At 36.7% G+C, this 13,918-nt stretch overlaps 2 protein-coding genes across 2 annotated transcripts in view; one reads left to right on the top strand and one right to left on the bottom strand.

Annotated features, from left to right (window-relative positions):
- The window catches only part of SLC6A14 (solute carrier family 6 member 14), a 29,419-nt gene extending 26,158 nt beyond the window's left edge, over positions 1–3,261 (top strand). The window contains exon 14 of the mRNA XM_008706948.2: positions 3,115–3,261. Within this exon, the coding sequence (XP_008705170.2) occupies positions 3,115–3,261 (147 nt within the window). The remainder of the gene's footprint in view (positions 1–3,114) is intronic.
- A 2,435-nt stretch (positions 3,262–5,696) lies between these two features.
- CT83 (cancer/testis antigen 83) lies at positions 5,697–7,183 on the bottom strand. The gene is made up of 2 exons (XM_008706962.1): positions 7,109–7,183; positions 5,697–6,002 (listed from the first exon to the last, which is right to left on the bottom strand). Exons 1-2 carry the CDS (start codon positions 7,181–7,183, stop codon positions 5,697–5,699), a joined length of 381 nt encoding a protein of 126 aa, XP_008705184.1.
- Positions 7,184–13,918: the final 6,735 nt, after the last annotated feature.

Below are 13,918 nucleotides of genomic sequence, written 5' to 3'. Positions count from 1 at the left end.
ATTTGAGAAAATGAACAGGCTCCCAAACGTAAGACTTAAAGGCCCTACGTACTTAAAAATTATCAATAGAATAAATAAAAATAAATCATTCATCTGCCGTTACCCTAAGAAATACGCTGAGTCATCTGCAATGCTCCTAACCTCTCTGCTAAGACCCAGACTCGGCCTGCGAAGGACTGTGATCTAAATACACTAATTGCTAAGAAACAACACTCAGGTTTTAATACATATTTCTTTTTCTTCATGGGAGGGATTTACTATCTGAAATTACTAAAAGAAATTCACCACTGCCAACAGAGGCAATAGCTTATGTTGATTTCAACACCTGGTGCTATTTAGGAACTGAGGGAAAGCAAAAGATAGCTTACTAGTAGGAGAGACCTGGCATATAGACACGATATCATTAAACAACAGTTCAGGGCAGTCGATGACAAAATAAACACTTAATAGGATGGAGAATTACTGCAGTGGTGGAGGTGGGGCCGTGGCAAAGCTTCAGAGAGGACGGGTTTTGGTTCTCATTGCCTCCATGCTTCAAAGCTTTTCCTAGGAAAGGACATTAAATAATGTGATCCAGAATTTGCTTCACATCTGAAGTATGATGTTTGTTTCAGAGGGTGTTAAGTTTTATTTTTTTTTCACATTTTATAAGGTCAGTTTCAAGTAGGGAGCAGTTTGGGACTGGACGTACTGAATTAAAATATTTTGGATGCTCCATGTTCTAGCTAAATGATTTGGACAGTGGTACTAAATATTGTTTTCCTCTTCTGACAATTCTCCATAATAAAATAGGCTCTTTATCAATTTAGAAGTGCTCGCTAGACTTTCTAGCCAGCTAGTTTTTATTGATTACATAGCTTTGACAACTGGGTTTATTTTAAAATGCAAAAGTATTAAATATTAAATGATATACATTATCATCTATTTTGTATAAAGTGATGTGAAGTCATGGATACTTCAGCATCCTTCATCCATTCTCTTGTCGTTAACGTAAAAAAAATTATGATAATTGGGAAATACATTTAAATTACTGTAATTAAGTAGAATTAATCTATTAAATCGATTATTAATCTATTAGATAAAATTAATCTATTAAACTTGAACACCTACTTGATAAAGATTCCTACATTCCATTTCCCCACTGATTTTAGTAAAACCTAGACAGCTCAATAATTTAGAGAAACTACTAGGTGACTCTGCTTTTTGTTTACTTGGTTTTGTTTGCTTTATGGATTTCTAAATAATTAGTTTTAATACTGCAACCTGTCTGGGAGTTTTTTTAAAAGTTTTTTTTTTTTAACTTGGCTTTTAAGTGTTTTCCTTGTTAAGATTCAGATTTCACTGTTTTACCCAAACATACATTGAGCTTGTTTTTCTCTGAGAGAGAGGCTGAAAGTGAAGTGTGCTTTAGCAAATGCATATCAGGAGCGCGTGACTGTGTCTGTGTTTGGGTGTGGAGTAAGGGGTGCTCTGTGCGGTGGGAAATCATAGAAAGAACTGCTAAGCAAGGAGGAAAGCATGTACACTAAAGTATACTTCACATTCTCCTTGAATTAACTGGTATGCTGGCTAGCTTATAGCATAGATAAAACCATACTATTGTAAGTGAAAGTTAAAAGTTCAGTAATGGAAATGTTCAGATACTGTTTTATTTTCGATCTGAAATCATGGTAAAGTAGTTTATTGAAAAACATGTTAGTCCAGTATTTGTACCTTTTATAAATATATGGAGGTGCTCATTTTGGATGAATTTATTCAAAGCCAAATACATTTTATTTAGATTAGTTCATTTAGCATTATCTTCTGGCTAGTTATTGGGTTATCTGAGTTGCTTGGATGTATCTTCATTTTAATTGCTTTTGATAGATTATTTCTAAGGAATGAGATAAAATTCTTAACGATTAGTGCAATTGACATCGTTAGCGCAATAACGTCTAATCTTTAGCATTGTCTCTTCATACTTTACTTTTACAGGCAATTTTGATCTGGTCATTGGTGAAATTTCATAGGCCTAATTATGCCAAAATTCCATACCCTGACTGGGGAGTTGCTCTAGGCTGGTGTATGATTATTTTCTGCATTATTTGGATTCCAATTATGGCCATCGTAAAAATAATTCAAGCTGAGGGAAATATCTTTCGAGTAAGCACATTTATGTTCTTTATACCCCACGGAAAGCACTTACAGAACGAAGATTACTTCTATGGTGGTAATATGGAATTATGAACCTTTAGGCTGCTTCTAGACCTGATAAAATCATCTGATTACTACGCGCATCGCATAGCTTTACGCCATATATGTATCTGTGTGTCTCGTACTAGACTTTAAGCTCCTTTAGGAAGAGTCTTTCGTTGCTTGCTTCTATATCCTCAGGCCCTATGAGAGTGCTCAGCACATAGAAGTTATGATATTTGTACTTGTACTGAGTTGTCCCTGAAGATGACACAAAGCAAATGACCTTTTTGCTTTATATATCTATAATCTTTAAATACATTGTCTAGTTATAATATGTGTCCTCATAGTGTGTTTAGACTGGGGAAAGCCTGGTAAATTATTTCAAACCCAGTCTAGGCCCTGAGTGATCCCTCTTGCATGGAAGTGTTGTAGGCTGATGGAGTTCATTATGACATCTCACTAGGACAATGACTAGGACAAATCTCAAGAGTCAGATTTTAAATAATTTCCCAAGCCCACCCCAATCAATGGTTTGACCCTGGAGCTCCCTTTGTCTGGTTCTTGAGACCTCCCAAGTATACACTCATTTAAATCCTCACCTAACTCTCCCTCTAAGGGAAGGACAGAAACGTCGGACAATTCAGTAAAAATACGTGGTTGATTCCATTGTTCAAACGGGCTCATACACTTTCTTTTAAAATTATTTACATACTCAGTTATTCTGGTTTCGTTAGTGTAATTCTAGTAACAGTTAAATTTGAGTATCATTTTTTTAGCACACTGTATTAAGAATTTTGATGATCACTTTTTTACCTTTTTATGGTTCCTATTTCATTTTGGTTAGCAAAGAAACTTAATAATATGGTTTGATATTTGCTTGTTTACAGATTGTAGCACTTATGGTCTAAAACAAGCTTTTTTTCTTTTTTTTCTTTTCAGCGCATTGTAAGCTGCTGCAGACCAGCTTCTAACTGGGGTCCATACCTGGAACGGCATCGTGGGGAGAGATATAAAGATATGGTAGATCCTAAAAAAGAGACTGACCATGAAATACCTACTGTTAGTGGCAGCGGAAAACCAGAATGAGATGTAATTTTTTTAAATATGTGGTCATACAATGTGATTCTTTTAGAACAGAGGAAAATTTTATTTATTTGTATGTTAACTGAGTAGGAAAATGTATATACTATGTTCATGATAGTATAATCTTTTTTCCCATTTAAGCAGGAATGTAATATAATGTGAATCTACTAATACTTAACAATGTGATTATTATATTTCTTTTTAGATTATCTATCTGTATAACACATACATAGCTGTCTCTATGTCACAGTAACACTTTGGTAAATATTACCATATTTTTCTAAGATACTGAAGACTTTATTTTGAGCCAGTTGTTTAGAAAATTGTTATATTTTCTATTATACAAGTTTTAAAATATTATTTGCTTATATTTTCTTAGTATACAACCTTTCTTTTCCATAAAGCTGGGGAAAATAAATCAGTATATTTAAAAGAAATTGTTAAAATTGAAGGCCTCATTTAACTAGAAATGCTATACATATGTGAAAAAATGGACTGTGTATATGAGCACTATAGTTTAATACTTTTAATCCAAATATATCTGAAATTTTCATGTATTTATGGGTCTCTTTTTTCTATGTGAACATAGCGGTTATGTTCTTTACTTACAAATAATGAAATAAGACAGAAAAATAAGGATTCCATGGCCAGTAAATGATAAATCTAGAAAACGGAATCCAGAATTTTTGAGTACTTCTTTCCCCATATAATGTCTTCCTTAGGTTATACTTGCAAGAATATATCTCCCACCTAATTTCTACTGTGTTTCACAAAATTAAGAATTGTTCTTTATACTCTCTGAAATCTAGGTTTATTTTCAAATAGAACATTCGACAAAATACTAATGAGGAAATGGCTTCAATCAAATCTAAAATCTTTTGATTGTAATATATTGTTAATAGATCAAGGAAAATGATTTTTGTCTTATTTGAGTAAGTTACTACTTAACAGGTGATAACGTATTTACGCACTTAAAGGAGATAAACATGTCAAACTTGTCAAGAATGAGGGAAGGCAAATTAGAAAGTCCTATGTCCCAGTTTCCTTTAAAAAAAGATGATGAAAACGTGTCACTAATAGGCTTATACATTGATATTATTGACCACTGGTTTAAACATCACGGCCTAGGATAGTGAACACTGCCTAAATATGTAAGAAACTTCTTGGCTGTTCTTAAGGTTCATAACCTGGGCTTCAGAGAACATATGAAACTGACATTATACATAATATCTTTCTATGTGAATGTGTACAGGCATTTTTCTAGGGGGAGAGTCTAGAGTTTTCATAAGAATACCAAAGGGATCTGTGACTCAAAAAAGTTTAAGAACCACATATACTACTACTTCTGGCTTTTTGTTCTCAGCAAGTGAGAAATAAAAGGAATCAAGAATTAAGCCTTAATTTCTGATACATTTTAAATTCCTTTTCCTCTTCCTTTTGATTGACGATTAAAGGAGAAAGGGATTAAGGTATTTAATTTATACTGCTAATTTATTTTGGGGAGAAGGGGCATGAAGGTAGGTGAACAGGATCTCAGTGAACTATGTACATATATATAAAATGAACTTGTGTTAGATATTCTGAGGATTTTGAGGGTAAGTCAAATGCCATTAGTGAATTTCAATAGATTAATTCCTCAGTTACACTGGATTTTATAAAATATTTGAAAGAGATGGCTGACTAGAGTTAAGAAATACTTTTTCTTCGTTTTAATCCATATTACATGCATTCTATCATTATGTTTTGGTGCTGAGGTGTCAATTTTCCACCAAATAGAAAAACGCGTGCCATTTTCTAGAGGTGATTCTTGTAATTCAGGGAAGATGTAGGCACATTTCTAATGAAATAATATCAAATTGGTGGAGGAGAGGGTGCTGGGGAAGAAATCCCCTTCAAGAGCTGACTACAAAGAGTAAAGAGTTTGTGTGACGATCTTCACATGTGTCTAAAGCAAGATCTTAACAGTGCCTGGCATATTTGAGGGTGCTCAATGATAGCTCTTATTACAGATTTGACAGTGGTAAGAGAGTATTCTGTATAATAGAAGGAGTTCCATCAATTCCCATTGACTTTAATACAAAAAGACATTTGCAATACTGTACACCAAAACTGTTTTTCACATGTGAGTGAAATTGAAATCACTATATCTCAACTATATTTTTTTACTGTAGCTTATTTTTAAAACTTAAGAACTGTTTCTTTGTCTACTGTACTTTTCCTTCCCCAGTAAAACATATATATATAAACTTGTCAAACTTGTATATATAAAATATATAAATGTATAAATATATAAAACATGTAATCAATTCTTTAAATGTCAGTAAAAGCAAATTGATAAATGTCTGGATTTTGTACCTGACTTGGCATCCCCTCCCCTTTTAAACAACAATTCATTTGGTATAAACACATATAATCAAATGAATTCACTCAAAGTGCCTTTAATGATTGCCTCCACTGTCATTACATTCTCTAAGCCTGTCAGATTTCCAGTTAACTAATGCACCATTTAAACCCTTGATAACTAGGAAATGTTCCAATTCAGCCAGCTTGTATTCCACGATCCTGAGGTTTACCAACATTCGCTTCTGCATGGTTATCGTGTGTGGGGAATTAATTAAGATATCCCGAGAGAGGCTGATGACTGAAAGACTCTTATCAGTATTGCTCTTAGTTGACCCAGTAGAAGAGGTTGGTCTTACTAGTGCAAGAGAAGTCGAATTTGATGACATTTCAGCAACGCTGCTCTGTAAGGGAAGGAAATTATACATATGTAGTTTATTCAGTTTAGCAATTTCCAAATACAGTTGACCTTTGAACAAGGTGTGTGTGGGGGGGAGGGGGTTAAAGGAATTGATTCTCTGTGCAGTCAAAAACCCATGTATGACTTTCAACTCTCCCAAAACTTAACTACTAATAGCCTACTGTTGACCAGAAGCCTTACCGGTAAGTCGATTAACACATATCTTGTATATGTATTATATACTGCCTTTTTACAATAAAGTAAGCTAGAGAAAGAAAATGTTATTAAGAAAATCATAAGGAAGAGAAAATACATTTGCAGTACTGTATCAAAAAAAAGAGAGAGAGAAAGTAAAGATCCACAGAGTTCAAACCTCTGTTGTTCAAGGGTCGACTGCACTACCAAATAACATGTTTAGTCTTGGTTACCAAAATAAACTGACTGTCCTCCCCTAAGAATTAGAGATTGAAAATCTGTTAAACAACAACGTTGATTTTGGAAATACGTTCTTCCCAAACACTGAAAAAAATATATACATGAAAGTAGTCTTTAAATATCAAAATGTCATATCTTTGGCTTTCATTTCTTAGAAAAGTCGGTCTATACTTGGACCCTGATCCTTATCTAAAAGGATCGCTAAAGATCTAAAGTCACTTGCAGCTTTCAATATCACCAGGAAACCCACATTTCGACCTGAATTATTTGTGAAAGCCCAAATACCTGTCATAAAGATGGTTGAAACCAGGGGAGAAAGAGGCCAACAAACATAAGGGGTAGTAGAAGCTAGAGAAGAGAGAGAAGGTATAGATTCTTAAAATAGGAGGTGGTGGTGGAATGGGCACTTTCAGCTCTACTTTTCAAGTGGGTGAAAAGCTGACCACATTACTCAATGACTTGGGGCTTTTGACAGCAAATCACAGCTGCCCAGTCATCGGTCAATAAGAAGGAAGCGTGGGGGTAAACATCTGGGGCTCTTGCAAAAGAGGAATGAAATGACCGTCCCTTACTCTTATTTTACTATTTTAGTATCTTTCTACTCTCTCGGTCACACACCTCCCATCCATGAACCATCTAACTTCGCCTAATTCCGATTTCTCTTACACACTTTACCTGAAAGCGGCTTTTCCAGAAGACAAACAGAAAAGCAAACAGGATGCCTCCCAGTAGAACCAACAGCATGCTCATGTTTCCTCTTCCGCCTCTTTCTCTTCTCGGGCACGGAGGCTGGCAGTTGGGAAGCAGGGGGACACTAGTCGCCCGGACTAGGGAAGCCGCGGGCCACGATGCCAAGCGTCCCACACTGCCTGGTGCAGCTGGAAGACGCGTCCGCTTTCGGCTTTATATACTGCAAAGGGCGTGTGACGTCACAATCGAGCACCTACGTGAGGGTGCGCCGTCACAATCTGATGACGTAAAACCCAGCGGCGGGCACTGTCACACGGGCCTACTTGGTTGCGGTGTCAGGTCGTTAGAGAGCGCGGTGAGAGACACCCGGGGCAGTCAGGATGTCCAGGAAGCTGATACACGATAGAAATACAGACTCCAAATCCATTGGTTAAATACAAGATTTTAAAAGCGCTCGTCCCTCCTTTTTTTCTCTTTTAAGTTATCTTTGTCTTTGCTGCAACCACTCCATTACTCATTTCAAAAACAAGTTCAGAAACAAGATGGAAATGTACTGTGAAAAGTAGTTACCCACAAACTGCGTAAGTCTTTGCCAGAAACCTCCTCCACAGCCCCATTGCTATTTTAACCCTGCTCACATTGGGCCAATTATGTACATTTGTGTCACTGTACAGTTTAAAAAGCAATTCCAGAGGCATTCTCCCATATAATTCTCACAATAATTTTGGGCTATAGGTATTTTTAATTCCGTGTCTACTTTCAGAAATGCAGAAACAGAGTCAGGTATTAAGCAAACTCATTTGAAACTGGTAGCAAAAGCAGGACTCGAATCCACAGTCTAGTCCTGAGATAAACTCCCTCGTTCCCTTGCCCTTATCCCCATCCTCAGGACCTCTGCCTGTAAGTACTTGTGAGCATCGAGTATTTAATATTTTCCATTCAAGGAATTGAACAATATATTTGGATTAATGTTAATGAGAGGTAACATACAGGAATCATTGTACTCAACAGGAAATGTTCAAGAAATTTGGATAGATGTCGAAGATGACGCTGAACTAAAAACTCAGAACTAAAAGCAATAGCCAGGGTAATCTCAAGATGAGTGTCAAACTACAACCCCTAACTGCTTGGGGTAACGACTCACATCTTCATGTAGATAGGAAAGAAAGGAATTATTTATAAATTTTTCACAATAAACTCATTTCCCAATTATGAGTTCAAAGCTTCAAGATTTACTTATTCAACAAGTATTTCTTAAACACTCATGTAAAGGGTGGGCACTGTGATATATTCTGGGGATATGATTATGAGCAAAAATAAGGTCTCTGTTCACCTGGAATGTGCACTGTAGTGTGGGAGATGGACATTAATCAAACACCCACGGAAATGAATGCAAAAGTGCTAATGAGATAAGTGGTAGCAAGAAGTACATGGTGACACAGGAGCTTCTAGTAGGATATGGGATGTGAAGGAGAATGATGCTCCTGGCTTTATGGCTTATTCAAGTAGATGGACGGGGAATAACCGCACATGGGATTACTGATCATGAATTTGGTGTTGGACATGTTGAGTTTGAGGTGACATTGAGACATGAAATAGTTGAGCTCGAGGAGATAACTGGAGACATAAATTTGTGAGGCATCTGCATATAAATGGTCATTGAGGCTCTAGACATGGAAGAAATTCCCTCATGTCAGTTTAAGACAGACAAACAGGAACAATAGAGCATGGAAGGATTTCAGTATTTAATGGCTGGGTAACACTTCCTTTGGTATGTTATGGTGGTCATGTTGACATCTAACTTTCTTGTTTCATCAAATAAAATTGAGTGCAGCCCAGTAACACTGTCTCTAACAAAAACATTTTGGATTTTGATCTTACTGGTATCCAAGGGAACACTTCGAAGACCTTTGAAAATATTCTCATCAAGCACATTAGAGTACTCTTGCTAACCATTGATTTTTCATTTATTTTTTTATTGCAGTATAATATACAAAGCATAGAATTTAACATTTTAAACAATTTTCGGGGCACACGTCTGTGGCCATAACTACACTCACATGCTTGCGCAACACATCGCCACCATCCACGTCCAAAACTTTCTCATCTTCCTCAACTGAAAATCTATACTCATTAAACACTGAATTCCTTTTCTCTCCTCCATTCAGCCCCTAGAAACTACCATTTACTTTCTGTTTCTATAGATTTCGGTAGAATAGTTACCTCATAGGAGTGGAATGACACAATATTTGTCAGGTTGTGATTAACTTGCTTCACTTAACATAATGTCTTCAAGTTTCATTCATATTGTAGCATGTGTCAGAATTTCATTCCTTTTAAAGGCTGGATAATATTATCACAGGATAATATATACACTACATTTTGCTTACCCATTTATCCATTTTTCTACCTTTTGGTTATTGTAAATAGTGCTGCTATGAACATGGGTTATTTGTGTATTTTAGATAACAGTCCTTTATATGTCTTTCGCAAATGCTTGCCCCCAGCCTGTGGCTTGTGTTTTTACTTTCTTGACAAGGTCTTTCACAGAGCAGAAATGTTTAATTTTAAGGAAATCCAACTTATCAATCCTTTCTTTCATGAATAGGTCCTTTGGTGTTATGTCTAAAAAGTTATCACCAAACCCAGGTCATCTAGATCTCTTCAAATTAACAACTCTTGGTTTGGGTCCCCCCCTATTGTTTTGATATTCTCTATTTCCTTTATTTCTGCTCTAATATCTATTATTTTCATCTTTCTGCTAACATTGAATTTAGTTTGTTCTTTTTCTAGTTGTTATTTTTCCTAAAAATAGATGAGTGCGTGTTTCCCTCAAGTTCACGTGAAAACATTCTTCAGGATAGACCATATGTTAGGCCACAAAACAAGTCTTTTTTTAAAAAGATTTTATTTATTTATTCATGAGAGACAGACAGGCAGAGGGAGAGGGAGAAGAAGGCTCCCCGCAGAGTAGGGAGCCTAATGTGGGGCTCGACCTGAGCCGAAGGCAGATGTTTAACTGACTGAACCACCCAGACGCTCAAAACAAGTCTTAATAAATGTAAAAATATTGAATCATACAAAGTGTCCTTTCCAATCACAATGGATGAAACAGGAAATCAACAGAAGGAAAACTGGTGAATTCACAAATATGCGGCAATTAAACAACGCACTATTAAACAACCAATGGGTCAAAGAAGAAATTAGAAAATATCTTGATGCAAATGCAAATGAAAATACAGTATAAAAACTTATGGGATGCAGCAAAATCAGTGCTGAGCAGGAAATTGATAGGTTTAAATGCTTTCTTTAAAAAAAAGGAACTTAAATCAACAACTTAACTTTTGATTACTATGTGCATGAAATATCTTTTTCCATCTTTTTACTGTCAATCTCTGTATGTTATACCTAAAATTACTCTCTTTTAGACAACATACACTTTGATTCTGCTTTTAACCCATTCCACCAATATATGTCTTTTGATTGGGGTGTTTAATCTGTTTGCATGTGAAGTAATTACTGGTGGGGCAGCATTTACTTTTACCACCTTATTTATTTATTTGTTTTCTGTACCTTTTTTAGCGTTTTGTTCCCTCATTTTCTCCATGACTGCTTGCCTCCTTTACCTTTAGTTCAGCGTTTTGTAGTGACACATTTGGATTGTTTTCTTATTTTCTTTTGTGTGTATTCAATAGATATTTTATTGTGGTTACCATGGGGGTTCCATATAACGTCCTAAAGTTATGATTATCTGTCATAAATTGATACCAAATGAACTTCAATTGCATACATAAACTTCACTCTTTAAAACTCTGCTTCCTACTTCCACTTTATGTTATTGATGTCGCAAATTACATCTTTTATATATTGAATACCCACTTATGTAAATTCGTAATTATTTTTTTATGGTTTTGTCTTTCTAAATCCTGTAGATAATAGCAAGCGGAGATGCAAACCCCAATCGCTAAAGTACTGTTGTGTTTTTTTTGCATTTGCCCATGCATTTGCTTTTACTAGAAGTCTTTATATTTTCATATGGCTTGGAGTTACTATCTAGTAGTGTCCTTTTTTTAAAAAAGAGATTTTATTTATTTATTTGAAAGAGAGAATGTGAGCACAAGCAGGGGGAGAGACAGAGGGAGAGAGAAAGGGAGAAGCAGACTCTCCGCTGAGCAGGGAGCCCGATCCCTGGACTCCGGGATCGTGACCTGAGCTGAAGGCAGATGCTTAACCATCTGAGACACCCAGGCACCCCTATCTAGTGTCCTTTTATTTCCACTTTAAGGATTCCTTTTAGTATTTCTTTTATTACTTATTTATTATTTTTTAGAGCGGGGGGAAGGGCAGAGAGAGAGGGAAAGAGAGACTCTCAAGCAGGCTCCACACCCAGTGCAGAGCCTGACACGGGGCTTGATCCCATGACCCTGAGAGCATGACCTGAGCGGAAATCAAGAGTCGAGAGTTGGACGCTTAACCGACTGAGCCACTCAGATGCCCCTCTTTAGCATTTCTATTTGTAATGAACTCTTTCAGATTTTGTTTGTCTGGAAATGTTTTAATTTCTCCCTTATTATTGACAGATGTATTTGCTGAATGTAGAATTCTCGGTTGACTCTGGGAGCCTGGGTGGCTCAGATGGTTAAGAATTCTCGGTTGACAGTTTATTTCTTTCCGCACTTTAAATATATCATCTCACTGCCTTCTGGCCTGTAAGGTCTCTGCTGGGAAATCCACCCATAATCTTATTGGGGATTCCTTATACACGATGAGTCACTTTTCTCTTGCTATTTTCACTATTCCTTCTTTGGCTTTCAATAGTTTAATTATAATAGCGTCAGTGTAGGACTCTTTGGATTAATCTTAAGTGGAATTGTTAAGATTCTTGTGTTTGTATATTCACATATTACCTTAAACTTGAGAAATTATCTCATTATTTCTTCAAATAATGTGTCTTCACCTTTCTCTCTCTCTTCTGGGATTTCCTTAATGTGGGTATTGGTTCACTCCATTGTGTCTCAGGAGTCCTTTAGGCTCTGTTCACTTTTCATAAGTCTTTGTTTCTTTTTACTCCTCAGACTCAATAATTTCCAATGTCTTTAACTTTGATCCTTTTTTCTCCCTGTTTGAGTCTTCTTTTGAATCCCCCTCTAGTAAACTTTTCAATTCGGTTACTGTATTTTACAGCTCCAGAATCTGATACTTTATTATTTCTATCTTTGTTGATATTCTCATTTTGTTTGTATATCTTTTTCCTGAATTCCTGAAGGTTTTGTCCATGCTTCCCTTTAGCAATTTGAGCATATTTAAGATAGTTCTTTTAAAATGTTTGTGTAGTAAGTCTGATGCATATGTTCTTTAGGAATGATTACTGGAGATTTATTTTGTTCCTTTGAATGGGCCACGTTTTCTTGTTTCTTTGTATGCTTTTCGATATCTTGCTGAAAATTGGGCCTTTGGAAAAAATGCCCACCTCTTCTAGTCTTTAAAGACCGACACAGAAGACCTTCACTATTTAGAGGGACCCTGAACCTTGGGATCAGCCCAGGGTCTTCTCTGGGCACGTGTTTTTTGTGAGTCTGTGTGTGTGCTTTTTTAACTTTTTAATTTTTATTTCCCAGCTGCTTTTGAATGTCTCAATTTCCCCCAAAAGTCTCACTTGAGCTTCTTGGGGCCTTAGACGTTCTATCGTATTCCTCTACTTAGACTCTCTGGCTTGCAGGCATCCGCAGGTCTGCACACCCCTGTAGTGTTTGCATGCCAAGATACTCTCCGTTGTCTTGCATGACTTCCAGACCGAGATCCAAAAGTTTCTGCTGTTCCTCAACTGAGCTTCAAGTCAGGCAAGACATAAACCAGTCACTCCAATAGCCCAAGGACAGACCAAATCCCTGTAAACAAGTTTCACTCTGCTTCTACCTGATGGATGGAACCAAGAATTGTGCTGCTATTTTTCAAGCATGCCCCCCATCAGGGAGAGAGGAGGCAAGAGTGAGCAAAAGGCTGCAAAATTTCCCACTAGTTTTCATGTGTTTTTTTTTCTTGATTGGGCAATCACTTGGTTGCTATAGATCTTTCATTGGTTTACAGATTTCCTATAAAGTTATTTTAGTCATTCTGTAGTTGTTTGATATCTCCAGGGGGAAAAGAGGGTCTGGGACCTGGGGTTTTCTTATTCCACCATCTTGTTGATATCGCCCACTAACAATTGATTTTTAAAATACTACAACTGGAAGGGCGCCTGGGTGGCCCAGTGGGTTAAGCATCTGCCTTTGGCTCAGGTTATGATCTCGGGGTCCTGGGATGGAGCCCCACGTTGGGCTCCCTGCTCGGCAGGAGGTCTCCTTCTCCCTCTCCCTCTGTGTTCCTTCCCTCTCTCACTTTCTCTCAAATAAGTAAATAAAACTAAAAAAAAATAATAATAAAATATGGGAACTGGAAAAATAAATAAATAAAATATGACAACTGGTAGAAATAATTGAAAGTACAGAGTCCTGGGACACCTGGGTGGCTCAGCTGGTTAGGTGTCCAACTCTTGGTTTTGGTTCAGATCATGATCTCATGGATCATGAGATTGAGCCCCACATGGGGCTCTGTGCTTAGCCAGGTGTCTGCTTGAAAGATTCTCTCCCTCTACCCCTTCCCACCCTCTCTCTCTCTCTCAATAAGTAAATAAATAAATAAGTCTTAAAAAAAGTATGGAGTCTCTCCGCCTGTGAGAAACTAAGAGAAAAACAAAAACAAATTATGGAATGAATGTCACACATATTATTAACTTTTAATTTTGTTACCTCCTGT

The sequence above is a fragment of the Ursus maritimus genome, assembly GCF_017311325.1.
Source record: "Ursus maritimus isolate PB19 chromosome X unlocalized genomic scaffold, ASM1731132v1 scaffold_X1, whole genome shotgun sequence".
NCBI lineage: Eukaryota > Metazoa > Chordata > Mammalia > Carnivora > Ursidae > Ursus > Ursus maritimus.
The sequence above is the reverse complement of the archived record's forward strand: the minus strand, read 5'-3'. Positions and strand labels throughout refer to the sequence as shown.

What these genes read in the sequence shown, in the direction of transcription:
- CT83 (XM_008706962.1), bottom strand. Translation starts at nt 7,183, where the DNA reads ATGAGCATGCTGTTGGTTCTACTGGGAGGCATCCTGTTTGCTTTTCTG. An exon ending in TCTGGAAAAGCCGCTTTCAG is followed by an intron (nt 6,003 to 7,108) that starts GTAAAGTGTGTA and finishes CTTCCCTTACAG; the next exon opens with AGCAGCGTTGCTGAAATGTC.